This window comes from Anas platyrhynchos, chromosome 26, assembly GCF_047663525.1.
Source record: "Anas platyrhynchos isolate ZD024472 breed Pekin duck chromosome 26, IASCAAS_PekinDuck_T2T, whole genome shotgun sequence".
Taxonomy (NCBI): Eukaryota; Metazoa; Chordata; class Aves; order Anseriformes; family Anatidae; genus Anas; species Anas platyrhynchos.
Window position 1 is genome coordinate 626,426 of NC_092612.1, and position 26,138 is coordinate 652,563.

Below are 26,138 nucleotides of genomic sequence, written 5' to 3' on the forward strand. Positions count from 1 at the left end.
CCCACACATCCCCTCCCCACCGCAGCACCGGGCCCCCCCCGTGTTTTTGCGTGGGGTCCTGAGACCCCCCTGGGGAGGGGGGGCACGGGACGGGTGTCACCCGTGGGTAACCCCCCCCCGACACCATCACCCCCTCAAACCCCCCCGAGGGCTGATGATGATGATGATGGAGCGGCGGGGGGGGGGGGGGGGCGCGGGGCAGCGGGGCCGTGGGTGCGTGGCCGTGGGTGCGTGGGGCCGCCCCCCCCCCGCACAAGGCCCCGCTGTTCCCGGGCCGGTCCCGGCACAAAGCGCCTTTGTGTGCCCGGGGGGGGCCGGGGAGGGGCCGGGGCCGCCACCGGGAGGGGGGGGGGACAACCGGGGGTGGGGGGGAGGAATTTTTTTTTGGGGTGGGGGGCACCACCGGAGGGGTTGGGGGGGGGTCAGCAGCGAGCACCGTGTGGGTGCAGAGCGCAGCACCAGGCGCCCCCCCCCGTGCCACGCGTGTCCCCGAGCACACGCGTGGGCGCAACCCCGGCGCATTTTGCGCCCCCCCCACGCACACCCCACGCGTGGCCCCGCCGCTCTGCCCTTCCCGGGAGGGGGGGGGTCGGGGGGTGAGGGGGGGGGTTGAGGGGGGGTTTGTCCCGGTTCGGCTCGGCCCGGGGCCGGGGGGGGCCGTGCCGGGGGCGGGCGCTGCTCGGTATTTTTAGCCGCGCGCTCCCGGGGCGCAGCCGTTGCCGGGGAACGGCGGAGAGCGGCCGGCGGGGGAGGCGCGGGGGGGGTGGGGGGGGGAAAAAAAAAAACGGTGTTTTGGGGGGGGTGGTGGGGGGGGGGGCCGGGCCGAACCGAGCTGAGCCCGAACGGGACCGGCTGGGACCGGGCCGAGCCGAGCCGGGCGCTGCGCTCGTCCTGCGCCATGCGCGCAGCGCACGGGGGGGCGGCGCCCCGGCGGGAGCCGCGGGGGGAGCGGTGAGTGAGGGGGGGGGGGCGGGAGGGCAAAGGGATGGAAAGGGATGGGGAGGGGGCGAGGGGCAGAGCGGGGGGGTTGGGGGTGGAGGGGACGGCCCCGGGGGGCTGCTGCTGCCTCCCCTTCCCCCGAGTTGCCCCCCCCCACCCCCTTCGATCTCCCCCGCGCCCCCAGCCCCGCTATCTGCACCCCCCCCCCCCCGGCACATCTCAGCCCCCCCCTCGCAGCGAGGTGACCCGGGGGTGGCGCTGGGGGCCCTGACACCGGTCGGGGGCACACAAGGCCTGCATGGAGGTGAAGGTCCCCCCCCCTTACCCACCCCCCCATATATTTTGGGGAAGATGCCCCCTCCCCCCCCCAATCTGCCTGGGCCACCCCCTCAAAGCCCGGGGACTGTGGGGTGCCCCATGGCAGGGAGCTGGGGGGGGGGGAGGGCTGTGTGGGGCACAGTTTGGGGGGGGGGGGGCAAGGATAGGCTGGGGGGGGGGGGTGCACATGCATGTGTGTGTGAGCATCGTGTGTGCGCGTGCATTGCCCAGCCCCGTGTGCGTGCACGGGCATCGCTCCAGTGCGTGCACGGGACTGGTGCACACACGCTCGGGTGCATGGCAGCGTGCAACGACACCCCCCCGCCCCCCCCCGGGCTGTACGCGTGTGCATGCACCCCCCCGTGGGCAAACACACGTGTGTGCACAGCGCTGGGTGCTGGCGTGCCGGTATCTGCTCGTGTGTGTGTGTGAACACGTGTGCAGCTGTGTGCACGTGTTTGCACGCATGTGCAAGTATCAGTAGATGCATGTCTGCATACATGCGTGTGTGTGCGTGCACACACGTGTGTGTGTGCGTGTGTGTGTGTGCACACGCGTGTGCACCTGCAGGCAGCTGGCTGCAAGCATGTGCACGTGTGTGCACGTTTACACGTGTGTGCACGCATCCTTTGTGTGAGCGCATGCACCGTGTGCATGTGTGTCCTGTCGTGTGCACACACACACACACGTGCGCCCTCAACCATCCTCACAGTCCCATGCCTCACTCACCCCCCCAGCCTCCTGCTGGCCCCCCTGCCCTTCCCAGTGCCTCCCAGTGCTCCCAGTTGGGCGCCACCACCACCACCTGCTCCTCCCCGCAGGCGTCTAGGGCGATGGCTCAGGACAACGCCGCTCTGTGGAGGCCGAGGGGGGCTGGTGAGGCCAGCCTGCCCCCCCGGCGCCGGGGGGCCGGGGCCCGCAAGCGCCAGCGCTATGTGGAGAAGGACGGCAAGCTGAACGTGCAGCACGGCAACGTGCGCGACACCTACCGCTACCTGCACGACATCTTCACGCCCTGTGGACCCTCAGCCTGGCGCTTCAGCCTCTTCGTCTTCATCCTGGCCTACGCCGTCACCTGGCCCTTCTTCGGCCTCATCTGGTGGTTCATCGCCTACTGCCGCGGAGACCTGGGACCACCTGGAGGACCAGCGCCTCACCCTGTCGTCAACAACTCCAACGGTCCGCCCCCGCCTTCCCTCCCCCATTTCGAGACGGAGACCATGCCATCGGCTACGGCCACCGCGTCATTATTTTCGACAAGTGCCCGCAGGCATTGGCCTGCTGCTGCTGCAGGCCATCCTGGGCTCCACTGGCCAACGCCTTCATGGTGGGCTGCATGTTCGTCAAAGACCTCCAGCCCAACAAGCGCGTCGTAGACGCTGGTGTTCCTCCGCACGCCGTGGCCAACCGCGTCCTGCGGGACGACCGCCTCGTCCCCTATGTCTGCCTGACCTGCGGGACCCGCACATCGTGGAGGCCTCCTACCGCGCCAAAGCCATCAAGTCCAAGCAGACGCAGGAGGGCGAGTTCATCCCCCTGGACCAGAATTGGCTGAGCGTGGCTCCGAGACGGGCGACGAGTTCCTCTTCCTCGTCTCGCCCTCTATCATCAGCCACGAGATCGACGAGCGCAGCCCCTGCAACGTCCCGCGGGACTCAGTGGAGAAGCTACGATTTTGTATCGTCGTCATCCTCGAGGGCATGGTGGAGGCCACAGGTAACGGGGCCGCCGGGGGGGGGCGCACCGGCAGGCATTCTCGAACCTCTCGTGGGCATGTGTCGTGGGACGTCTCTACGGGGCTGCCATCTCCATGGGGACATCTCCATGACGAGGGACACCCTCAGTTCCCATGGTGACATCTTCATGATGAGACGTCACCTCCACGGGGACACCTCGGTTCCATGGGGACACCTCGGTTCCATGGGGACATCTCCATGATGAGGGGACACCTTGGTTCCATGGGGACATCTCTGTGGGACCACCACCTCCATGGGGCCATCTCCATGCAGATTCCTCCATGGGGCCACGTCACGTCCATGGGGACTGCTCTATGAGGACACCACTTCCATGGGGACATCTGCATGCGGACACCTCATCTCCACAAGGACATCTCCATGCGGCCGCTTCATTTCCATGGGGACACCTCCATGGGGACACCACCTCCATGGGGACATCTCCATGAGGACACCTCACCTCCATGGGGACATCTCCAAGGGGACATCTCCATGGGGACACGCCATGTGCATGGGGACTTCTCTGTGGGGACAGCATCTCCATGGGGACACCTCCAGGGGAAAACACCTCTATAGGGACACGCCATCTCCATGGGGACATCTCCATGGGGACATCACCTCCATGCCCCATGCACCACACTTAGGGTGCCCCACAGCACAGATTGGGGTGCCCTGTGCCTTACAGTTTGGGGTGCCCCCCACCCCCAACCAGGGTACCCCATCCCCTTCCCCAACCCCATGGCCAGACCGGGGCGTCTGTGTGTGCGCTTGCCGCTCGCTCCATGCGCGCATGTCGGCCTCAGCTGCGGTTACCCTCCCCACCCTCCCGCGTGCCCAGGGATGACGTGCCAGGCGCGCAGCTCCTACCTGGCGGACGAGGTGCTGTGGGGCCACCGCTTCTCGCCGGTGCTGAGCCTGGCCGAGGGCTGCTACGAGGTGGACTACGGCGGCTTCCACCACACCGTGCCCGTGCCCACCCCGGCCTGCAGCGCCGGCAGCTGGCGGCGGCGGCGGCGCGGCGTCATGCCCACCTCTACCTGGTCGATCCCCAGCCGCCTGGACCAGCCGCTGGCACCAGGCGGCGGTGGCAGTGGTGGGCGGTGGAAGATGGGGACGGGGGAGCTGTACTCCCCCCCCCACCAACCTCCACTCCCCCCCGGACACAACGGCACCCTGGCCCACCCCGAGGGTTGTGACGGTGTGGGGTGCCCCCGGGTGCCCCCGGCTGCCCTGCTGGGGTCTGGGGTCTCAGGACCCCCCCAAACCCCCCCCCAGCCCCATCTCCCCCTTCTATATATGGCAACGGCTCATCCATTCATCTATCTATCTATCTATTTATTTATTTATTTATTTTTGGGGGGGGCAGTGGCTGTGCCAAGGTCCCCCCCAGCCCCCCAGTGTCACCACTGCAGCGCGCCGAGGGGTACCCCAGTGTCCTTGTCACCCTGCCCCTGCTTTGGGGTTCATGGCGGGGACCACCTGGGGGGGGGTGCTTGTGCCATCCCATACCCCCCATTGGGTTTGATTCCCTTCTGCATCCCTCTCTGTTGTCTGTTTCTCTGGGACACGAACTGTCTTTTGCGAGTTCCCCCGCCCCCAAAGGGCTCGGGGCTAGGCAGTAGGCGCCCCAGGTGGAGGCTTTGTGCCCCTATCAAAGGGGTGTCATATTCGCCCCACGGCATCAATGCCCTGCCGGTTGTCATCGTAGGACTGATTAATCAGCGCGCCCCCGACTTTTTTGGTGAGCCATTAGCGTGTCGGGGGGAGGCTCATTCCTGAATTATTTTTTTTAATTAGGGGAAACCGAGGGGGGGGGACCTCCCCGGCACCCATGGCTGCCCCCCCCCCCCGATGGGTGGACAAAGGGGGGGGCCCTGCGGTGCCGGGGGGGGGCGGGGACGGCCGAAAGAACGGAGGGCGGGGCAAGGAGGGAGGGGCGGGGTCTGTGTGGGCGATGAAGGCCCCGCCCTGAGCCCTGCCCCAGGCCCCGCCCCTCGCACTCCCCGCCCCTCGTCCTCTCGTCCCACGCGTGTCGCGGCCCGGGTTCGCGGGAGCGTTGGCCCAGTCTCCGGGGGAACTGGGAGCACCGGGAGCACTGGGAGCACTGGGAGGGGCCGGGGGCCCACGCCAGGTCCCCGCGGGCGGGGCCTCGGCTGTGCCTGTGCTCATTTGTTCTCGCTCAGCCGGGGGACAGCGGGGGGGGACAGCGGGGGGGGGGGCAGCGGGGGGCAGCGGGGGCAGCGCCCCGGCACACACCCCCCGCCGACAGCTGCGCCCCCCCCCCCCGGCCGTTCCTGTCCCCAACCCGGCTGCGGGGGCTGGGGGGGGTTGGGGGCAGTGGGGGCTGAGGGGGGTCGGGGGGAAGGGGGGCTTGGCAGAGGGGGTGGGGTGGGCACACTGTAGGGACCTGGGGACACTTGGGATGGGGTGGCAGGTTTGGGAGGCACTGGAGGTGCTGGGGTACTGGGAGGGACTGGGATGGGACTGGGATGGGACTGGGAGGGAAGTGGGGGTTCTGGGGGACTGGGGGGATACTGGGAGGGACCGGAGTTCTGGGGGACTGGAGGGACTGGAAATACTGGGGGACTGGAGACCTGGGAGGGACTGGGAGAACGGGAGGTGCTGGGGCAGAGTGGGGAACTGGAGAAACTGGGATATGGGATGGGAGTGGGAGTTCCAGGCAGACTGGAGGTACTGGGACAGGGCTGCATGATACTGGGGATGGAATGGAGGTGCTGGGGGCAAGGGCACACTGGGAGGTATTGGGGTATACTGGGAGGTGCTGGGACAGAGTGGGGATGCTGGCACAGACTGGGGGGACTGGTCCAGACTGGGCTTGCAGGGTTGGACCATGAAGGAATGGGACAGACTGGGGATACTGGGGCACACTGGGGGTGCAGGGCTGGACTGGCGCGACTGGGGCACACTGGGGATACTGGGAGTGAAGCTGGACCAGGGAACTGGTGCAGACTGGGGGTCCTGGGGATACTGGTGCGGGCTGGGCTACGGGGATACTGGGGGAGAGGAGGGTACTGGTGCAAACTGGTGCGGACTGGGGGACGGGGGTGAGTTGGGAGCGGCCCAACGCCCAACTGGGGACACTGGCGGCAGGGCTGGGGGGCCCCTCGGCCGTGCCCCCCCCGCGTCCTTGGGCTGCCCTCCTAGGCGCGCAGGAGTCGCCGCGGCCACGAAGCCGGACCCGGGGGGTCCCGGCGGGATGGGGGCACCGGGGAGGCGGTCTGGGTACCGGGAACTGGGGGGCCGGCAGAGCGCGCTCGCCCCCGCCCCCCCCCCGGCCAAATTCAGTCCTCCCCGCTCGCTCTCGGTGGCATCAGCGGGGGGGGGGGATGGCCAGCGCGGGGGGAGCGGGTGAGGACCATACTGGGAGAATCTGGACCGGACTGGGAAAAGTGGGTAGTGGACTGGGAGAACTGGGACCGGACCGGGAGAACTGGGACCATACCGGAGAACTGGACCGTGCCCCATTCCCAGCGCTGAGAAGTGCCCCCCCCAAATAAAGGTCCCAGTCCCATAGAAGGAGGGGGGGTGCGGGGGGTTCGGAGATCCCCGCAGTGTTCCCGGGGGAGGGGGGCAAGGTAGCCCCAAACTCAAAACACACTGAGCGGGGAGGGGAGGGGGGGGGGCGGAGGGGTCCGGCGGGCCGGGGGGGGCGGAGGGGGGGTCGGGGGCGGGCGGGGCCGGCCGGCGGGGCCGGGGCGGGGGTCTCCGCCCGCGGCCTTTGCCCCCCCCCGAAGAGCCCCGGGCGGGAAGCAGCGACGGCAGCGCCATGGGGAAAGAGGGGCCGAGAGTGGGCGGCCCACGCGGGGGCACCACCTACGCGGGCACCTGCCGGCTCCCGGCCGCCTCACCTCCCCCACGAGTGGGGAAGATCCACCTCCTTTATATTCTCTACCCACACCCAGCTGGCCCTTCCCCTCCCCTTGGCACAGCCCACGCGTGTTGCTCACGCGTGACTCGCACCCACGCGTGACCCCCCCACGCGGGACCCGGACGCGCGCCGACCCACGTGGCTGTCCCCCCCACACCCCCCGGGACCCGCCCGCCCCCCCCCAGCCGTCGCCCCCTCGGGGCCTGCCCCCGCCACCAGCGCCCACCCACGGGTGCTCTGCAGCCCTGCAGCCCCCCCCCAACGGCCCGCCCCCCCCAAAGGTCCCCACTGTGTCCCCCCCCCCCAACTGTCCCCCCCCATTGTCACCCCCGTGGGCTCCCACGGAGGGAAACTGAGGCACGGAGCCGGGGCGCCTGCCCGGAGAAGCCCCAGCCCCTGCGTGCCCCCACGTGTCCGTGCCCTCCCAGCCCCACGCCGCTCAGACCCCTTCTGCTGACTCGTGTCCGTGTCCCCCACGGCAACAGCGGCCCGTGCCCGTGTCCTCCCTCTCCGCTGCCCTCCGCCAGGGCTCCTGTGCCACGGCAGCCTGGGGAAATCTTCAGCCTCTGTTGCTTCCCTCTGTCTCCTCCTTCCACTCTCTCTACCCACCCACCCCCCACCCACTCCCACCCCCCCCAGCCCAGGGGTCCTGTCCCAGTGATCCTACCACGGGTATTTCCTGGGGGCAGAGTGTGTGGGGGGACAATCCCCGCCCCCCCCCCAAAAAAAAAAAAAAAATTATTGGGTACCCCAGCAGTGCCCCACCCCTCGCCAAGCAGGCATCTGCAAATAGAGGGTATATCTGTGTGCGCGGGCAGACAGCAGAGCCCCCCCCCCCCAAAAAAACCCCACACCGCCTGGGCCCCGCTGCGTGGGCAGCGGGCTGGGGGGCAGCCAGCCGCCCCCCCCCCGTCCCCTCCCCTCGTCCCCGCGGCACCACCCTGCTGCCCTGCAGTTGTTCTTGGCACCGGGGCCGTTTTCCATGACAGCATCGCGGCCCCCCCACAGCCCCCCGCCCCACGCCGGGGGGCAGCCCACACCCCGTCCCCCCCCCCCATAACCCCTGGCTCCCCCCCACGCCTGCTCCTGCCAAGCTCCTCCGTCAGAGCTGCCGGGCCGCTGCCACCCGTGCTGTGCCAGCCCCCCTGCCAGCAGCACCGGGGGGGGGGGCACCGGGGGCTGCAATCACCCCCACAACCTCCCCGAGATGGGGGAGTGGCACCGCGCCCCGGCCCCGCTGGGGGTGGAGCCCGTGGGTGCTGGGGGTTCTGTTTACGGTCTGTGGGGACCCCCCGTGGCCACAGTGACCCCCCCATGGCCACAGTGACCCCCCCCGTGGCCACAGTGTCCCCCCCCTTGCCCACGGCCACCTCCTGACCTATGGCACCTCTCCCTGCGTCCGGTGACACGTGCCCCTGGTGACCCCCCATGACCACCATGCCGCCCCCCATGTCCATGGTGACCAGCTGCTCCACTGCACCCCCTGAGGCTCTGTGCCGCGGGCGCCTCTTCCCCATGTCCCCCAGCGGCCCCTGTGACACCATCTCGCCGTGCCCCCCATCCCCACGCTGCCACCCCGTGCCTGCAGTCCCACCGTGCCCATGTGATCGTCTTCGATGGTGCCTGTGGCCACGGTGACCCCCACGCTGGCGGTGACATCCATGCCCATGGTAATGCCCGTGCCCACGGCCGCGGCCGTGCCAGCTGTGGCGGCGGTGCCGGCGGTGCCCCCGTGCCCACGGTGTCCCCGCCCAGGATGGCCGCGAGTACTCGCCCGCGGCCACCACCTCGGAGAACGGGGGGGGCCGCAGGAAGCAGAAGGAGAAGGAGCTGGACGAGCTGAAGAAGGAGGTCAACCTGGTGAGGAGGGGACCCGAGGGGACCGGGGGGCTCGGGGACACCTGTGCTGTCCCCCACCCCAGTGGTGACAGGGGTGCCCCCGCAGGATGACCACAAGCTGTCCCTGGATGAGCTGGGAAGGAAATACCAGGTGGACCTGTCCCGGGTGAGATGTCCCCACGGTGCCCTCCTGGCACCCCCTCCCCATGTGTCCCCCGCCCGGCTGTCCCCTGTCCCCGTGGTGGCATCGTGCCCGTCCCACAGGGTCTGACCAACGCACGAGCGGCCGAGATCCTGGCGCAGGACGGCCCCAACGCCCTCACCCCCCCGCCCACCACCCCCGAGTGGGTCAAGTTCTGCCGCCAGCTTTTTGGGGGATTTTCCATCCTGCTGTGGATCGGGGCCATCCTCTGCTTCCTGGCCTACGGCATCCAGGCTGCCATGGAGGACGAGCCCTCCAACGACAACGTGAGGGCACTGTGGACACGGGCACCGCGGGGGACATGGGCACCATGGGGGGCATGGACGTGGCAGGGGACACGGGCGTGACAAGGGACAGGGGCACCATAGCGGACGTGGGAGGACATGGACATGGCAGGGGGCACGGGCACCACGGGGGAACATAGGGGACATGGACACGGCAGGGGACACGGGCACCACGGGGGGCCATGGGCATGTCCCCGGGCACGCTGGGGACGGTGACACGCTGCCTGTCCCCAGCTCTACCTGGGGGTGGTGCTGGCCGCCGTCGTCATCGTCACCGGCTGCTTCTCCTACTACCAAGAAGCCAAAAGCTCCAAGATCATGGACTCCTTCAAGAACATGGTGCCCCAGGAGGCCGCCCCGGGGACCCTGTCCCTGCACCCCAGCACCCTGCCAGGCTGTTGGGGGGGGGTTCTGGGGGGGGCCTTGGCAGGACCTCAGGGTGCCCTGCGCCCCCCAGCAAGCGCTGGTGATCCGCGAGGGCGAGAAGATCCAGATCAACGCCGAGAACGTGGTGGTGGGCGACCTGGTGGAGGTCAAGGGGGGCGACCGGGTGCCCGCCGACATGCGCATCATCTCCTCCCACGGCTGCAAGGTGAGCGGGGGGGGCACCCGGTGAGGTGGTGACGGGGGGGCACTGCTGGTGGCACGGGATGGACACTGGGACTGGCACCGGGTGGGCACCGGGACTGGCACGGGGTGGGCACCGGGACCTTTGGGTGCTGTGGCTGCTGTGGGGACCCCAGAGCTGCTCTGGGGACACCGGGGCTGGCTGAGGGGGGGTGCCCCGTGCCCCCCAGTACCCACCGCTGCCCGTGCCAGGTGGACAACTCCTCGCTGACCGGGGAGTCGGAGCCCCAGACCCGCTCGCCCGAGTTCACCCACGAGAACCCTCTGGAGACCCGCAACATCTGCTTCTTCTCCACCAACTGCGTGGAAGGTGGGCGCCCACGGGTGCTGGGTGCTGGCGGGGTCCCCGTTTCCCCCCACGTGTCCCCAGTGGGACACATCCCTCATGTCCCCCGGGTGGGTGTGTGCCCACGAGCTGTGGTGCACCCCGGTGGGCACGTCGCTCGATGGCCCCCGTGTCCTGGTGGGCGGGTGTCCCCAGGGCCCCCTTCGTGGCCGGGTGTCCCTAGCCAGGAGGGTGCCCCTACGCATGTGGGTGTCCCCAGTGCACGGAGGGGACGTGTGACCTGTGGCTGTCCCCCAGGCACCGCCCGGGGCATTGTCATCTCCACGGGGGACCGGACGGTGATGGGGCGCATCGCCTCGCTGGCCTCGGGGCTGGAGGTGGGCCGCACGCCCATCGCCATGGAGATCGAGCACTTCATCCGCCTCATCACCGGCGTCGCCGTCTTCCTCGGCCTCTCCTTCTTCATCCTCTCCCTCATCCTGGGCTACACCTGGCTGGAGGCCGTCATCTTCCTCATCGGCATCATCGTGGCCAACGTCCCCGAGGGGCTGCTGGCCACCGTCACCGTAAGGGCCCCCAGGGGAGCAGAAGGGGGAGAAGGTGCTGTGAGGGCACTGGTTCTGGTGGGAGGGAGGTGGCGGGGACTGGTGCTACTGGGCTCAGCTGGTCCTGCTGCACCCAGCGCCGCTCGGTGCCCGCTGAGGGCCGGGGGTGCCCCCTGACACCCGTGGGTGCCCCCCCCAGGTGTGCCTGACGCTGACGGCCAAGCGCATGGCGCGCAAGAACTGCCTGGTGAAGAACCTGGAGGCGGTGGAGACGCTGGGCTCCACCTCCACCATCTGCTCCGACAAGACCGGGACCCTCACCCAGAACCGCATGACGGTGGCGCACATGTGGTTCGACAACCAGATCCACGAGGCCGACACCACCGAGGACCAGTCGGGTGGGTGGCCACAGACCCAAAACCCCCGGGTCCCCAACCCCTGGGCACCCCGACCCTCGGGCAGTGGCCCCCTAAGGCGCCTGCCTGCGCCCCAGGAGGTGTCCCCGGAGGAGACGGGGGTTGATGGGGGCCGTTGTCCCTCAGGTGCCACCTTTGACAAGCGCTCACCAACCTGGGCGGCGCTGGCGCGCATCGCCGGCCTCTGCAACCGCGCCGTCTTCAAGCCGGGCCAGGAGAACATCTCAATTTCCAAGGTAGGTGGCCCCCGGCTCGGGGCACAGGGTGTCACCACCCCAATCCGCCACCCTGGTGGTGCCGGTGTCCCCACGCGTCACCTTGGGCTCCTCTCCGCGCACCAGCGGGACACGGCGGGCGACGCGTCCGAGTCGGCGCTGCTGAAGTGCATCCAGCTCTCCTGCGGCTCCGTCAAGAAGATGCGGGACAAGAACCCCAAAGTCACCGAGATCCCCTTCAACTCCACCAACAAGTACCAGGTGCGGCCGCGGTGGTGCCGGCAGTGGCAGCAGTGGCAGTGGTGGCCGCGGTGGTGGCGGTGGTCGCGGTGCCAGCGTGTGTCCGTGCCCGCAGCTCTCGATCCACGAGCGGGAGGAGGACCCCCAGGGGTACCTGCTGGTGATGAAGGGAGCCCCCGAGCGCATCCTGGACCGCTGCTCCCGCATCCTGCTGCAGGGCCAGGAGGTGCCGCTGGACGAGGAGATGAAGGAGGCCTTCCAGAACGCATACCTCGAGCTGGGGGGGCTGGGGAAGCGCGTGCTGGCCTGAGCGGGGCCGGGGGGCGGGGGAGGGGGGCGTAGGGAGGCACAGGGGGCGGGGGGTATGTAGGAGGCGGGCATGGGGGGTGGGCGAAGGGACACGGGGACGGGGGCAAGGGGGAGGGGGGACTGTGGGGATATGGGGAGGATATGGGGACAAAAGGGGACATGGGGACAGGAGGGGTGCACAAGGGGATGGGGGAGGGGGCCACCCCGTCACCTCTTGCCCCCACCAGGTTCTCTGCCACCTCACCCTGCCCCTCGGAGAAGCTTCCCCCGGGGTCTTCGCTCCCACGCCGACGAATTTTAACTTCCCCCACCACACCAACCTCTGCTTCGTGGGGCTCATGTCCATGATCGACCCCCCCCGCGCCGCCGTCCCCGACGCCGTCGGCAAGTGCCGCAGCGCCGGCATCAAGGCTACTTGAGGCAGCCCCTTCAGCCGGGACTCCTCCAAACAAAAAAGGGCTCATGGTGGTGGCTTTGCCCCCCCAGGTGATCATGGTGACCGGTGACCACCCCATCACGGCCAAGGCCATCGCCAAGGGGGTCGGGATCATTCAGAGGGCAACGAGACCGTGGAGGACATCGCCGCCGCTTCATCTCGTCAGCCAGGAGCGACCCCCGGTAAGGGCCGGGTCTGTGGGGACGCAGGGGGCAGGGAGGCCAGGGGCCCCCGCTCAGCGCCACGGTGCCCGCAGGGAGGCCAAGGCGTGCGTGGTGCACGGCTCCGACCTGAAGGACATGACGGCCGAGCAGCTCGACGAGATCCTCAAGAACCACACCGAGATCGTCTTCGCCCGCACCTCGCCCCAGCAGAAGCTGATCATCGTGGAGGGCTGCCAGCGCCAGGTGGGCGTCCCATGGCCCCCCCACAGCGTCCCCGTTCCCCCCTGGGTGGCCCTGTCCCCTGTCCCTGAGACCCATGGAGTCACCGTGTCCCATGATGTCCCCACCCCTGCTCCCTGCGGTGCTCCTGTCCTTGTGCCCTTGGTCCTCTGTCCCCATGTCCCACAGTGCCATAATCCCATGGCCCACGGTGTCCCCATCCCCACAGTGCCCCCATCCCCGTCCCTGTGGTGTCCCCATCCCAATGGTGTCCCCATCCCCGCGGTGTCCCTGTCCCCCCACCTGACCCCTGTGTCCCCAGGGTGCCATCGTGGCGGTGACGGGTGACGGCGTCAACGACTCCCCGGCGCTGAAGAAGGCCGACATCGGCATCGCCATGGGCATCGCCGGCTCCGACGTCTCCAAGCAGGCGGCCGACATGATCCTGCTGGACGACAACTTCGCCTCCATCGTCACCGGGGTGGAGGAAGGTCAGGAGCCACCCACGGGTGCCACCATCCCCCATGGTGTCGAGCACCCATGGGTGCTGACCCCGTCGTCCCCCCAGGGCGGTTGATTTTCGATAATTTGAAGAAATCCATCGCCTACACGCTGACCAGCAACATCCCCGAGATCACGCCCTTCCTCCTCTTCATCATCGCCAACATCCCGCTGCCGCTCGGCACCGTCACCATCCTCTGCATCGACCTGGGCACCGACATGGTGAGGGGGGCGGCAATGGCGGCACGGGGTGACATGGGGTGACTGGGGTGACGGGGTGACCGGGGGTGACGGGGGGTGACGGGGTGACGATGCCGCCCAGGTCCCCGCCATCTCCTTGGCCTACGAGGCGGCCGAGAGCGACATCATGAAGCGGCAGCCCCGCAACCCGCGGACGGACAAACTGGTGAACGAGCGGCTGATCAGCATGGCCTACGGGCAGATCGGTGAGCGCCCCCCCCGGGGAGGGGGGGGGGCCCGGCACCCCTGCCCGCACCTCGGGACCCACTGGGGACACCGCGAGAGCTGGGGGGCACCGGGACTCCGAGTAGCACCCCAGGACCCACACATGGCACCGGGGTACCCCTGGTGAACCTGGGGCACCCACTGCTGATTCCAGCCGTGTCCCCCCCCCGGCTGGCACCAGGGCTCTGGTGGCCCCCCCAGGACCCACTGGTGACAGCAGGGCATTCACTGGTGCTCCCAAGGGACACCCCCCTGCCCGGGGCTCTGGTGACCCTGAGGCACCCACGGGTGATGCCCCCCCCAGCTGGCATTTAGGAGCACTGGGTGACACCGGGGCCCCCCCGAGGAGCACCAAGGACTCACCACAGGGCACCCACTGGTGATACTGGGAGCACTGGGGGCGCACAGGGAGCGCGCTGGGGACACCCGGGGACACGCTGCCGCTGCACCCATGGGTGCAGAGCCGTGGGGTGACGCAGGGGGTGCCGCAGGCATGATCCAGGCACTGGGGGGGTTCTTCACCTACTTCGTGATCCTGGCTGAGAACGGCTTCCTGCCCGCGCGCCTGGTGGGCATCCGCCTGGCCTGGGACGACCGCTCCACCAACGACCTGGAGGACTCCTACGGCCAGGAGTGGGTGAGCGCACGCGCTCGTGGCAAGTCTCTCTGACCCCCAGCGTGCACACTCACCTGCTGGCATGCTTGCACAAGCGCTTGCTCGCTCCCTCCCCTTGCAGCCCCCGGTTTGTGCGCTGCCTTTGTGTGGCTCCTCGGGGTGCTGCAGCTCGTGTGCCCTCGTGTGGGTGCAGGCACGCTTGTGCAAGGGCCTTGCACGCGTGTGCACCTGCTCAGTGTCAGCGTGCACATGTGTTTGTGGGTGTATCTGCGTGTGCCCTCGCAGAGCTATCTGTGTCTCGCTGTATGCCTGCTTGTGCAGCTCCCCTTGCACAGTGTGTCCGTGTGTGTGTGCGTGTGTGTCTGTGTGTGTGCGTGTGTGTGTGCGTGTGCCCTTGCACACTTGCAGTCATGCACAGTCTCTCGTGCACCCATTTGTGGGCGTGCACGTGTGCACCCTTGCACCCACCCAGGTGCACAAAGCTCTGGATCGCCATCTGTGCACCTGCTCTGCTCTGTGCTCACACCTCTGGGACACCACTCACACCCTTGGATCCACCCACTCGCCTGTCCTCCTCCACACCCATACCCCCCCCAACCCCCTCAAACACCCCCTCTGGCTGCTCACCCTCTCCCAGCACCCCTCCCCGCACACGCGTGTGTCCCCGGGGGTTCACACGCGCGTGTGTGAGCCGTGCCCCCCCCCAGACGTACGTACAGCGGAGGTGGTGGAGTTCACCGTGCCACATGCGTTCTTCGCCAGCATCGTGGTGGTGCAGTGGGCCGACCTCATCATCTGCAAGACCCGGCGCAACTCCGTCTTCCAGCAGGCACCAGTGGTGCCCCCCCTCTGCCCCCTGCACCAGCCCTTCCACCCAGCACCCATGGGGTGCCCCGACCTGGCCCTGACACCCTATGGTGCCTTCTAGGAAGAGATCCTGATTCTTGGGCTGCTGGAGGAAGAAGACGCCTGGCGGCGTTCTGCTCCACTGCCCCGGCATGGGCTGCGCATGGTACCCCTCAAGTGAGTGCCTCCTGGCTGCCCCCCAGCACCCAATGGTGCCCCCCTGGCTGGATGTAGTGCCCCCCCCCTTGCAGGGTCACCTGGTGGTCTGCCGTCTTCCCCTACAGCCCCCCCACCCCCGCCTAACTACGTGTGCGCAAGCCCACCCTGCGCTGTTACCCTGGCGGTGAGTGACCTCCCACCCCACACCCCCCCCAGGCACCTCAAACCCCCCTGCCCATCTCAGGTGCAGCCCCCCCGACCCCGTCCAGTGCCCCGCAGTGGCCTGGCCGCCAGATGTACAAGCACCGTACCCAACCCCCCCCCCAACCAACTGTCCATCTGAAACCAGCTTCGTAACTGCCCCCCCCCAACTCAACTGCCCCCCCCAGGTGGCCACTGCCCCCCCCCCCACCCCCTGCCCCTCTTGAGCCCCCAAGATGGCATCTGCCTCCTCCCCACAGGCAGACCCCAGCCTTGGTCCCTTCTGTCCCCAAGCAGACCCTGCCCCCAACTGCTGTACCCTGAGTGGTGGGGGGATACCCAGGTGGCGGGGGCACCCAGGGTTTGGGGGGCACCCAGGGTGGGGTACCCGGGGAGCTGGGCTCAGAGCAGGGGGTACCCGAGAGAGGGGGGGAGCACCCAAGGGGCCGGGGGGACCCCATGGGGTGGGGGGTGAGGAGGGTCTCCATGGGGGCGGGCACCTCCAGCCTCTGAGCCTCCCTGCACCCGCCCCTTTCCAGGCTGGGTGGAGAAGGAGACCCACCACTGAGTGCCCAGCGTGGGGCCTGCCCAGCCTTGTGCCCCACCAGCCGGGACCCCCACGACGGGTCCCGACCCCACCCCACCCCTCCATGCCCTGACCTAAACGGGTCCCGGGGTCGGCGCTGCTGGGGCCCGGGCATGCACCACATCAACGCCTGGGGGGGTTCCGTAGCCCCTGGAGCAGAAACCAATTTAAATCCTTCGGTGCCAGGCCTGCTTGTCTGTGCCTGGGGGCACGAGTGGGGAAGGAATTTTGGGCCTGCCCCTGCTCCCTGTCTCCAATGCTCTGCTGTGCCTCCCCACGCCCCTCCCCCCATGCCCCACACCCTTCCCACCCTCACGCTCCCTCCCATGTCCCCATACGCCCCCTCCCCCCATGTCCCTCCCATGCCCCCTCCTGTGCCCCCATTATGCCCCCCTCATGCCCCCCATGCCCCCCTGTCCCCATGTGCCCCTCATGTCCCCCGTGTCCCCATGCCCCCCCCCACCCCCATACCCCCACTGCCCCCCACGTGCCCCTGACATACCCCCACACCCCCACGTCCCCCCGCCCCCCACGCCCCCACCCCCCCAACCCCCAGCAGAGCCCCCAGGGCCAGCCGGTGTCGGGGGCACACACACAAACCCCATCACACCGCCACCTAGTCCTGGCAGCTGCGGTACAGAAATGCGGCGCTGCCACTGTCTGCTGGTAATCTGGGGGTTTTCATCTTCTCTGGGCCGCAGATCCGGGGATGCAGGTACAATGTGGGTGCGCCTGTGCCTCCTCCCCAGAAACCCTCTCCAGGACACCAGTGGTGTTTGGGGTGTCCCCCACACCAAGCTCCCGGGTGCTGAGTCAGGAGTGGGGGCGGGCGGGGGGGTGGGTGCTGGGTCTCCTCCCAGCGTTAAAAGTAAATAAATAAATAAATAAGTAGATAAATAAATAAATAAATAAGCCCCCCCCCCCCCCCCAGCGCCAGGTCACCACGGGGGGGCTCTGCGTCCCCCCCAAGCTGGGTCCGTGCTCCTGTGTGCCTGGGGCTGTTGCTGGTGTTCCCCAGGGCTGGGTGCCCGTGCCCCCAACACCAGCCCTGATTTCAGCCCTCCCCCGTGCCCCCCCCCCCCCCTCGCTCTGATTTCCCCTTGTCTGTCCCCTGCTGTCCACCGACCCCCCCCCCCAGGGCTGGGGGAAGGGGCCTGCTGCTTGTTTGCCCCCCCTCCCCACCCCCCGGCAACCTGGGGGGGGGGCCAACCAAGGGGCTGCGTGTCCGTTGCCTCTCTCCTCCCCTCCCACCCCATCCGAGGCATGGGCTGTGAACCGGGGCCGGCCGCGCCGCCGCCTCCCCGCCCGCAGTCCTCGTCCCACCCCTCCACCCCGAGGCGGGTCGGGGCGGCCGCCTGCTGGCGGCTGGGGTGGTGGCTGGGGTCTGGGGCCTCCGCTTCCCCTACTGACCACGGTGCTGGCGCTGCTGGTGCTGGTCCTGCACCCTGCTGGTGCTTGACCGGTTCCTGGTGCTGGCCCTGGCTCACCACGGCCCCCCCGCGGGGAACGAGGCCCAGCAACGCCTGCATGGGGAAGCTCGTCCTGGAGGTGCGGCGGGGCACTGGGGCACTGGGGGGTTGGGGACTGGGGGAGGCAGGCACTGGGGGGCACTGAACCTCAGGGTTCGGAGTGGGACTGGTGGGACCGGGGGATGCTGGTGGGTGGGGGGTGAGGCTGCACTCTGTACCCTCGCAGGGCACTGGGGCACTGGGTGGGAACTGGGGTACTGGGAGGAACTGGGTCACTGGTGAGAACTTGGGGACCTGGGTGAAGAACCGGGTCACTGGGGAGGGACCTGGGGGCACTGGTGAGGAACTGGGGACACTGGTGGGACAGGAAGCTGCTGGCACCAGCACTGCGAAGGCACTGGGCACTGGTGGGGACCTGGGCACTGGTGGGGACCTGGCACATGTGGAAGTAGGTACTGGGAAGACAGGGACCAGCACCGGGGACACTGTGACCGCGGGGAGGTACTGGGGGGCACCGGCACAGGGACCCCCCGGTGAACGATGGCACCAACGTGGCGTCGGGCGGGCAGGGGGCACAGGCAGAAGGACAGGGGCCGTGGGGGGTGGGGGGCAGGATGGGGGGCCTGTCAGGTGCCCCCACGTGCCCCGAGCCGGCAGCCCAGGTGCCGGAGGACAGGGGCGTGGGGGTTGCTGTGGACGCCCAGAAGGAAGCGGCCGTGGCCGAGAAGCCTGGGTAGGGGCGGGGGGCACCCCATGGGACCCTGCGGGGGGCAGGGGGTGTCCTTTGGGCTTGGGGATGAGGGAGGGTGCAGGCACCTCTCTGTCTCCTTCCTGTAGGTGCTGGGAGCCCCTCCAGCTGCAGCCCCCCCCCACACCTCCCCAGCCAGGCACAGGACCCCCCATGTGCCCAGCCTGGCCCCTCTGGACCTCCCCACCTGGGATGCATGCCCCTTGATCTTCCCCCATCCAGGAACTTTTGACCTCCCCCCAGCTTCCACTGATTCAGCATTGGCACCCCCTGCCCCCCCATCCCTCAGCCAGGCAGAGACCTCCTCAGTGCCCCCCAAACTACCCCAGCACCTCCTGACCCCCCCCCAACCCCACCTGAAGCCTGGGACAGCCCCATGCCCCCCCTGACCTCACACAGGGACCCCCTGACCCCCAGCTTGGCCTGGGCCCCCCCAGGGCTGAGCTGCCCCTCCTTGTGCCCCCCCCCCAGGGCTGACGGAGGAGAACAGCATCTACATCTTCCAGTGGGTACAAAGCCACCGAGTACCACGGGGAGCCTGGCGGTCCACATGCTGGTGGAGTTCCTGCTGGATGTCAGTGCCCCTCTCACCTCAAAACCTGGGACCCTCTGCATCCCTGACCCCCACGCTGCCCCCCTCAGGTGCTGGAGGAGCTGGTGGAGTTCATTGAGGGTGACGTCAAGCTCCAGGCCTCCAGAACATCCAGGAGGACCCCAAGGTCATCGGCCACTTCAAGAGCAAAGGGCTGGAGCGTACCCAGGGTTGCCCCCCCATCCCCCCCCCCCCCATACTCATCCCATCCCCCCATCCCCACCCCATCCCATTCCATTCCATTCGATTGAATCCAATCGAGTTGAATCCATTCCATTCCATTCCCATCCCACCCCCGTATTCCTCTGGGACTGGGGGGCCGGGGGGTTCCGCTGACCCCATGTGGGTGCCGGGGACCCCCGCTGCCCCCCAAGACTTCAAGGCTTCCGAGGAGGCGGCGGGCGCAGCCTCTGACCCCCATACTCCCCTCCCTCGCCACCTTCCCAGGCCGCCAAGACGGGGTCCCCGTTCCGTGTTCCCCGGGGGTTTGATGGGTGGTCTCAGAGCCCTGCCAGACCCCCAGGTGGCCAGAAGCTGATGCTGAAGCTGGAACCAGTCACTTCACCAGCTTTCATGGAGCCCGCTCCCCTCCCGCCCGGCCCCCAGCACCGAGGAGATCGTGGCCTTCGTGGGGGGGCACAGTGGCTGGGCACTGCCCTGCGCCCCCGAACGGGGGCTGGCTTCCCGGGGGCGGTCGCCATGGGGCTGGTTGCCATGGAGACGGTTGCCATGGGAGCTGTCGCCATGGGAGGAGGTTGCCGGGGGCTGGTCACCAGGGAGGTGGTTGTCATGGGAGTGGTTGCCAGGGGCCGGTTGCCATGGGACGGTTGCTATGGGAGGTGTTCGCCAGGGGCTGGTCGCCATGGGGCTGGTTGCCATGGGATGGGTTGCCATGGGAGGAGTTTGCCATGGGGGTGGGTTACCAGAGAGATGGTTGCCATGGGGACGGTCGCCATGGGAGGTGGTTGCCATGGAGGTGATGGCCGGGGGGCTGGTTGCCATGGTGGTTGCCATGGGGGCTGGTTGCCATGGGGGATGGTTGCCATGGGGAGGAGTTTGCCATGGGGTGGGTTACCAGAGAGATGGTTGCCATGGGGACGGTTGCTATGGGAGGTGGTTGCCATGGGGAGGTGATGGCCGGGGGCTGGTTGCCATGGGGACGGTTGCCATGGGGATGGTTGCCATGGGGGGAGTTGCCATGTGGAGGTGATGGCCAGGGCAGTGGGGCAGCTATAGGATGGGGTTTCCTGGGGGGGGGCAAGGCCTTGTTCATGTGAACACCAATCTGTGAGGCCTCAGAGGAGGGGAGGGGATGGTGCCAGTGGGGGTGGTGGCAGAGCCCCCCTGGGCAGGGCAGGGCTCAAACGCCTGGGCACTGGAGCATTAATCCCAGATGAGCCCCCCCCCAGCCCCCCCCGCCATGACCTCAATCCCACGGGGAGGTGGGGGGCAGGGGCCACCTCCAGCCAGTTGCTGCAGCCCCAGCACACAGCCTGGAGGGGGGCACAGGTCTGGCCCCTCACCATGCACCTGCAGGGCGACGCTGCGAAGCTCTAAACCCAGAGCACGGGACCAGACCTGGGTGAGTTTGGGGGACCCCCCCCAGCCGGGTCATGACCCCATTGCTGGGACCCCCTGTGACCCCCATGAGGTGACATGGGGGTGACACCAGCCCTGTGTCCCCCCCCAGGAGGATGACATCAATGGATCCCTCATTGTGGCCCTTCCCACAAGGAGGATGATCCTGTATGGGGGAGGTGTCTGGTGCCCCTGTGGGGGCACGAGGGGGGCTCTATCCCCTCTCCACCCCCGCCCCCCCCTCCAAGATGGGTCCGACAGTTCTGGAGACCCCAAGGATGCTGCCCTGCACTCTGAGTCCCTGACCTCAGGATCATCTGGACCACCCCAGGACCTCCCTGCTGTACCACCCCCCAGCCCCCGGGAGGGGGTCTGCTGCTGCTCCCACCCTCTCTCTGTGGGCTGACCCATGTGTCCCTCCCTCAGCTCATCCCTTACTGCAGAAAAACCTTCAACATTGACCTGTCCCGGCCCCATATTGTAGGTCACGCCGCCAACACCCAGCACCTCGCTGGGACTGCTGTCCACCTTCTGCACCTGTTCCTGCCCCCCCCCGCCTCGTCCCCGTGCCCTCCCCACCACACCCCCACTCTCTGTCCCCCGCGCCGTCCCCCATGGCCAGCGCCCCCCACCCCGGCCCCGTGTCCCCATCCTGGGGTGTCCCCATCGTCGTCCCCCCCCCCCGTGTCCCCCCCCCCCCGGTGTCCCCAGGCGGACAGCATGTGGCTGGAGATGGTGGATGAGGATGATCTGCCGGGAGCCGAGGAGCTGCAGGAGTGGGATCCAGGACGTGCTGCAGGGGGAAGATCAGCACCGAGGATGATGATGATGAGGACGATGATGATGAAGATGAAGAAGATGATGAAGATGACGATGATGACAATGAAGATGACGATGACGACGACGACGACGACGACGATGAAGATGATGATGAAGATGATGACGATGAGGACTAGGCCCCACCATGGCCCCCCCCCACCCCCTCCCCCATCCCCACCGCGTGGCCATTAAAGCCCCCAAATGGCCAGGAGCCCGGCTGTGACCAGGTACACTGGGTACACTGGGGGGGGGGTGGAGGTGGGGTCGGCGGTGCGCGCGGGGAGGGGCTGGGACCCCCTCCCACCCCCCGTGGACACAAACACCTGGGCCCTGACTGTGGCCCTTCTGATGGTGCCCGGTGGCGGGGGCGTGGGGGCGGCCCGTCGCTGGGTACGCCCCACGGGGGGAGGGGGGGGGGGGGGAGCGCCCCGTGGGTGCCCGGCGCGGGCGGGGCCGGGAGGGGGGCGTGGCCTAACGGGGCGTGGCACCGAGGGGGCGCCTTCAGGCCCCGCCCCCCGGCCCCGCCCCGCCCCCGCGGCTGGCAGCAGCGGCAGGCACCAGGACCGAGCGGCAGGAATGGCACCGGCACCGCCACCGGGACTGCCCCAGTCGGGCTGGTAAGAGCGGGGCGGGGAATGGGACTGGTACGAATGGGAACGGGAATGGAAAGGGGAATGGGAAGGCGAACCCGCGCCCATACCGGGGGACTTCCTCCCTCCCTCCCCGCCTGCAGCCGCCGCCTCCATCCGGTCCTCGGCCCGCTCCGCAGCCGGGCTGCGGCGCCCCTCCCCCGCGCCACCAGCCTCCCTCCCGCGCCGACCTCCTCCCGGTCTCCGCTTCCTCCCTTGACGTCTCCCCCCAGCCCCCGTCGGCGCCCCCCCCGCCCCGTGACGCCCCCCCCCCTCCCGGTGATGCTCCCTGTCGGCGGCTCTCCCGCCCCGATCCGCGGCCAGGACCGGGCCACGCCGGAGCCCCCGGCCTCGGCGGGACCGGGACGCCCCCGCCAACCCCACCCCCGTTGCCCCCGGGTCCCGGTTCATTTTCCCTTTGCTCCGGCGCCCGTGGGTTCTGAACCCGTGACGGCCGGGGGAAACCAGGCCCGCGCGCTCCCCCCCCTCGGCGCCACCGGGTCCGCCGACGGGGCACCGGGGCACCCGCCGCATCCCCCGCCCCGGTCCCCGCGTGCGCTGCCCCCCCCTCCCCCGATGTCCCCCCCCGCCCCAGCCCCGCGTTCCTCCCCCGGCGCGTGATGCGGCCACGTGCCCCGGGCCGTGCTGGGAGCGAACTGGGGCCAAACTGGGGCCAAACTGGGCCGAGCCGGGGCGGCGGCGCCACCGGGGGCCGCGCTTTCCGCCCCGCGGCCCCAGGAAGGGGAGGGCTGGGGGGGGGGGGGCGTGGGGAGCGGGACCCCCCCCCCCCCCGGACACACACATCCCCCGGGGGATGCCCCGAGGCTGGCGGGGAAACTGAGGCAGGGAGGTGCTTTGGGGGGGGGGGGGCACGGCCAGATGTGCCCAGCTGTGGCCCCCCCCCGGTGCGGTGCCGGTGCCGGTGCCGGTCCCGGGGCGGTGGCCGTGGGCCCCGCTGCCCCCCCCCCGGCCCCGTGGGGCCGCCCCCGGCCGTGACTCAGTTTCCCCCGCGGGGGCCGGGCCGCGGCCGCATTGTCCCCGGCGGCACAAAGGGGCCCTTGTCCCCCCCCCCCGGCACACGGTGGGGGGGGGGATGCAGGGGGGGTCCCCAAAATGATGGGGAGCCGGGAGGTGCGGGGGGGGCACCTCCCTCACCCCCCCGTCCCGTTTGTCTCCTGCCCGGGGGTGCTGGACCCCAAAAATCCCGGGGGAGGGGGGGATTGGGACCGTTATTTGGCGCCCCCCCCCCCCCACTGCTATCCCCGTGTCCCCCCCCCCCCAAATCCAGCGCCCCCCCCCCTCTGGCGCAATGGACGGAGCGCGGGAGACAAAGGCGGGAAGGAAGCGGCCCCCCGCATCCTGCCGGCCCCCCCCCCCGGGCCCCCCCGCCGGTGCAGGGGTTTAGGGCAGCGCCCAAAACGGGGCCGGGCGCCCCCCAGACCCCCCCAAGGGGCACCCACGGGTGGGTGATGGGGAAGGAGGGGGGGGAGCCGGAGCCTCCCCCCCCATCACTGCTCGGGACGGGCCACGCCCCTCATGCATATCATGAGGTGATTTGCATGGGGTGAATGGGAGGGCGGGGGGGGGCCGGGACAGCAGCTGAAGGGGGGGGCACAGGATTGGGAGGGGGGGGCAAGTGTGCAAGGGCTGAGTCATTGGGCTGGATGGGGGTGGGACACGCGTGTGCACACGTGTGTGTGTGTGTGCACGTGGGTGTGCAAATGGGGGGGTGCAAATGGGGGGGGTGCAAATGGGGGGGTGCCCATGGGTGCAAAGGGGGGTGTCCGTGGTTGTCCGAATGCGGGGGTGCAAATGGGGGGGGGGGGTGCACCTGGGCATGCGTTCACACGCGTGTGCACGTGTGTGGCCGTGTGCGTACGGCTGCGGGGCCGTGGGCGGGGGGGGTGCGCGCAGGTGGCTCCGAGGGCGGGGGTGGTGGTGTGGGGGGTGGGTGCACGTGTCAGGGTGGGTGGCGGCGTGCGTGTGCACACGTGTGCCCATCTGTGCCCTCCCGCGTGGTGCCAGCACCCCCCCCCCCCACACACACACACAGCACCCATGGGTGCCACTGCCGGGGTGGGGCTGTGAGGAGGGGGGGGGCACCCAAAGGCCAGGCGGGTGCTGCGATCGCCACGGTAACCGCATCCCGGGGGGGGGGTCACCACGGTGACCGAGGTGCAGCAGGAGATGGAGGGGGGGGACAGGGTGATAAGAGGGGGGGGTCCCCATCCCCATGACCCACACCTGGGGTTGGGGGTGCCCCTGTCCCACCCCCCCCCCAGCCTTGGGGTGCCCCCCTGTGTCCCTGAGCCATCGTGGGGGTGATGCGCTGGGTGTGCAAGGGGTGTGTGGGGTGTGCTGGGGGGGGGTTGTTGTGCCGGGGGGGGGTCATATTATGCTGGGGGGGGCCGTGCGAGGCCCCAGCGCGTGCGCCCAGCGGGTCCCTTCGTCCCCAGCCCTGTCACATCCCGTGAGCATCACATGAGTCACGGCCCAGCGGAGCCGGGGGGGGGGGGCGGCAGGGAGGGATGGAGAGCGTGTGAGCGAGTGTGTGAGTGTCGGGGGGGTCCTGGGGGGGTCCTGGGGGGGGGCGGCTGAGGCCGGGCCGCTCGTGACGCGGGTGGCGCCAGCCATGGCCGAGTACCGCAGCCTCCTGGAGGAGCTGGCGCAGAACATCACGGCCGAGGACCTGGAGCAGCTGAAGTCGGCGTGCAAGGAGGACATCCCCAGCGGCGAGGGCGAGGCCATCGCCACCAGCCACCACTGGTTCGCCTTCCTCGAGAAGCACAGCAAGCTGGACAAGGGTGAGCCCCCCCCCGCCCCGACACCAGGTCCCCGTCCCCATCCCGGTCCCCATCCCTGTCCCTGTCCCCATCCTGCTCCTCTGACCCCTTTCCCTGGTCCCCTGCTCTCCATCCCCTCATCCCAGTCCCCCCCGCTGGCTGTGGCCCCGCTCCCTGCCCCACTCCCGGTCCCTGCCCCTGTCCCTGTCCCCTTTCCCAGTCCCCAACCTTGGTCTCTGCTCCCATCCATGTCCCCTGGCTCCATTTCTTCTCCCCATCGCAGTCCCCATCCCTGTCCCCTCTCCTGGTCCCCAGCCCTGTCCCCCAGCCCTGTCCCCTCTCCTGCTTCCAGTCCCTGTCACCTGCTGCTGGCCCTGCTCCCTGTCCCTGTCCCTTGCCCCCTCTCCCAGTCCTCAGCCCCAGTCCCTTTCCCTGCCTGATCCCATCCCCAGCTCCTGCCATCCCAACGCCCCCTGTCCCCAACATCTCCTGTCCCCAATGCCCCCTGTCCCAATGTCCCCTATTCCTATGGCGACGTCCCCATCCCCAACACCCCATCCCCATGGTGACGCCCCGTCCCCAACACCCCCTGTCCCCATCCTGATGCCCCCCATCCCTGACACCCTGTCCCCATGGTGATGCCCCCTGTCCCCAACATCTCCTGCCCCCATCCTGACGCCCCCTGTCCTCGACACCCCTGTCCCTATGGTGACGCCCCCTGTCCCGGTGTCCCCGTCCCTATGGTGACGCCCCCTGCCCCCTGCCCCCCCCCCGTGCCCGCAGCCAACCTGTCGTACATCGAGCACATCTTCGAGATCTCGCGGCGCCCCGACCTGCTGACCATGGTGGTGCAGTACCGCACCCAGGTGCTCAAGATCTCGGAGGAGGACGAGGTGGACACCAAGCTCACCCGCATCCCCAGCGCCAAGAAGTACAAGGGTGAGCCCCCCCCGCGCCCCCCCGGCCCCATAGGACCCCCCCCATGCTCGGTGGGGATGCACACCACGCAGCCCCCCCCCGGTGACCCCCTTCCCCAAATTTCTCGGCAGACATCATCCGGCAGCCCTCGGAGGAGGAGATCATCAAACTGGCCCCCCCGCCCAAAAAAGCCTGAGGGGGGGGCGAGGAAGAAGACGAGGAGGAGGAGGAGGAGGAAGAAGAGGAGGAGGTGGGGGGAGGCTGCGGCCCCCGTGTCCCCCCCTGCCGCCTCTCCGGCCCCGGGGCTGGGGCGGGCGGGGGGGGCAGCACGGTCACTAACAAAGTCTTAACGCGCCCCCCCCCCAAAAGCCAGGGCTGGGGGCGGCTCTGCGTGTGCGTGGGTGTGCACGTGTGTGTGTGCGTGTGTTTGGGGGGGGGGCAGCTTTGCTATTCCCAGGGACCCCCCCCCGCTGCCCAAAGCCCTCACTGGGAAGGGGGGATAACAAAAACAGGGACCCCCCCTCTAATTATGGCCTGGGGAGGGGGGGAACAGGCAAAGGGACCACC

General features: G+C 69.3%; 3 protein-coding genes across 3 annotated transcripts; all 3 read left to right on the forward strand.

The window, feature by feature from the left end:
- Nucleotides 1–2,090: 2,090 nt before the first annotated feature.
- On the forward strand, nucleotides 2,091–4,769 carry KCNJ9 (potassium inwardly rectifying channel subfamily J member 9). Its single transcript, XM_072027843.1, is given in 8 exon segments — nucleotides 2,091–2,477; nucleotides 2,480–2,686; nucleotides 2,689–2,812; nucleotides 2,815–2,973; nucleotides 3,829–3,978; nucleotides 3,981–4,027; nucleotides 4,029–4,083; nucleotides 4,576–4,769. Coding segments are annotated over 8 exon segments (1,323 nt in total).
- Nucleotides 4,770–8,490: 3,721 nt separating this feature from the next.
- On the forward strand, nucleotides 8,491–15,171 carry LOC119714257 (sodium/potassium-transporting ATPase subunit alpha-2). The gene is given in 22 exon segments (XM_072027844.1): nucleotides 8,491–8,549; nucleotides 8,635–8,739; nucleotides 8,825–8,884; nucleotides 8,983–9,186; nucleotides 9,439–9,546; nucleotides 9,656–9,796; nucleotides 10,024–10,141; nucleotides 10,415–10,683; nucleotides 10,862–11,060; nucleotides 11,205–11,314; nucleotides 11,420–11,554; nucleotides 11,649–11,837; nucleotides 12,070–12,252; nucleotides 12,329–12,389; nucleotides 12,392–12,439; nucleotides 12,504–12,685; nucleotides 12,984–13,152; nucleotides 13,230–13,384; nucleotides 13,485–13,608; nucleotides 14,119–14,264; nucleotides 14,951–14,963; nucleotides 14,966–15,171. Coding segments are annotated over 22 exon segments (2,979 nt in total). The 5' UTR covers nucleotides 8,491–8,495.
- Nucleotides 15,172–24,427: 9,256 nt separating this feature from the next.
- PEA15 (proliferation and apoptosis adaptor protein 15) lies at nucleotides 24,428–26,071 on the forward strand. The gene is made up of 3 exons (XM_072027923.1): nucleotides 24,428–24,674; nucleotides 25,437–25,592; nucleotides 25,703–26,071. Exons 1-3 carry the CDS (start codon nucleotides 24,503–24,505, stop codon nucleotides 25,765–25,767), a joined length of 393 nt encoding a protein of 130 aa, XP_071884024.1. The 5' UTR covers nucleotides 24,428–24,502; the 3' UTR covers nucleotides 25,768–26,071.
- The last annotated feature ends 67 nt before the right edge of the window (nucleotides 26,072–26,138 follow it).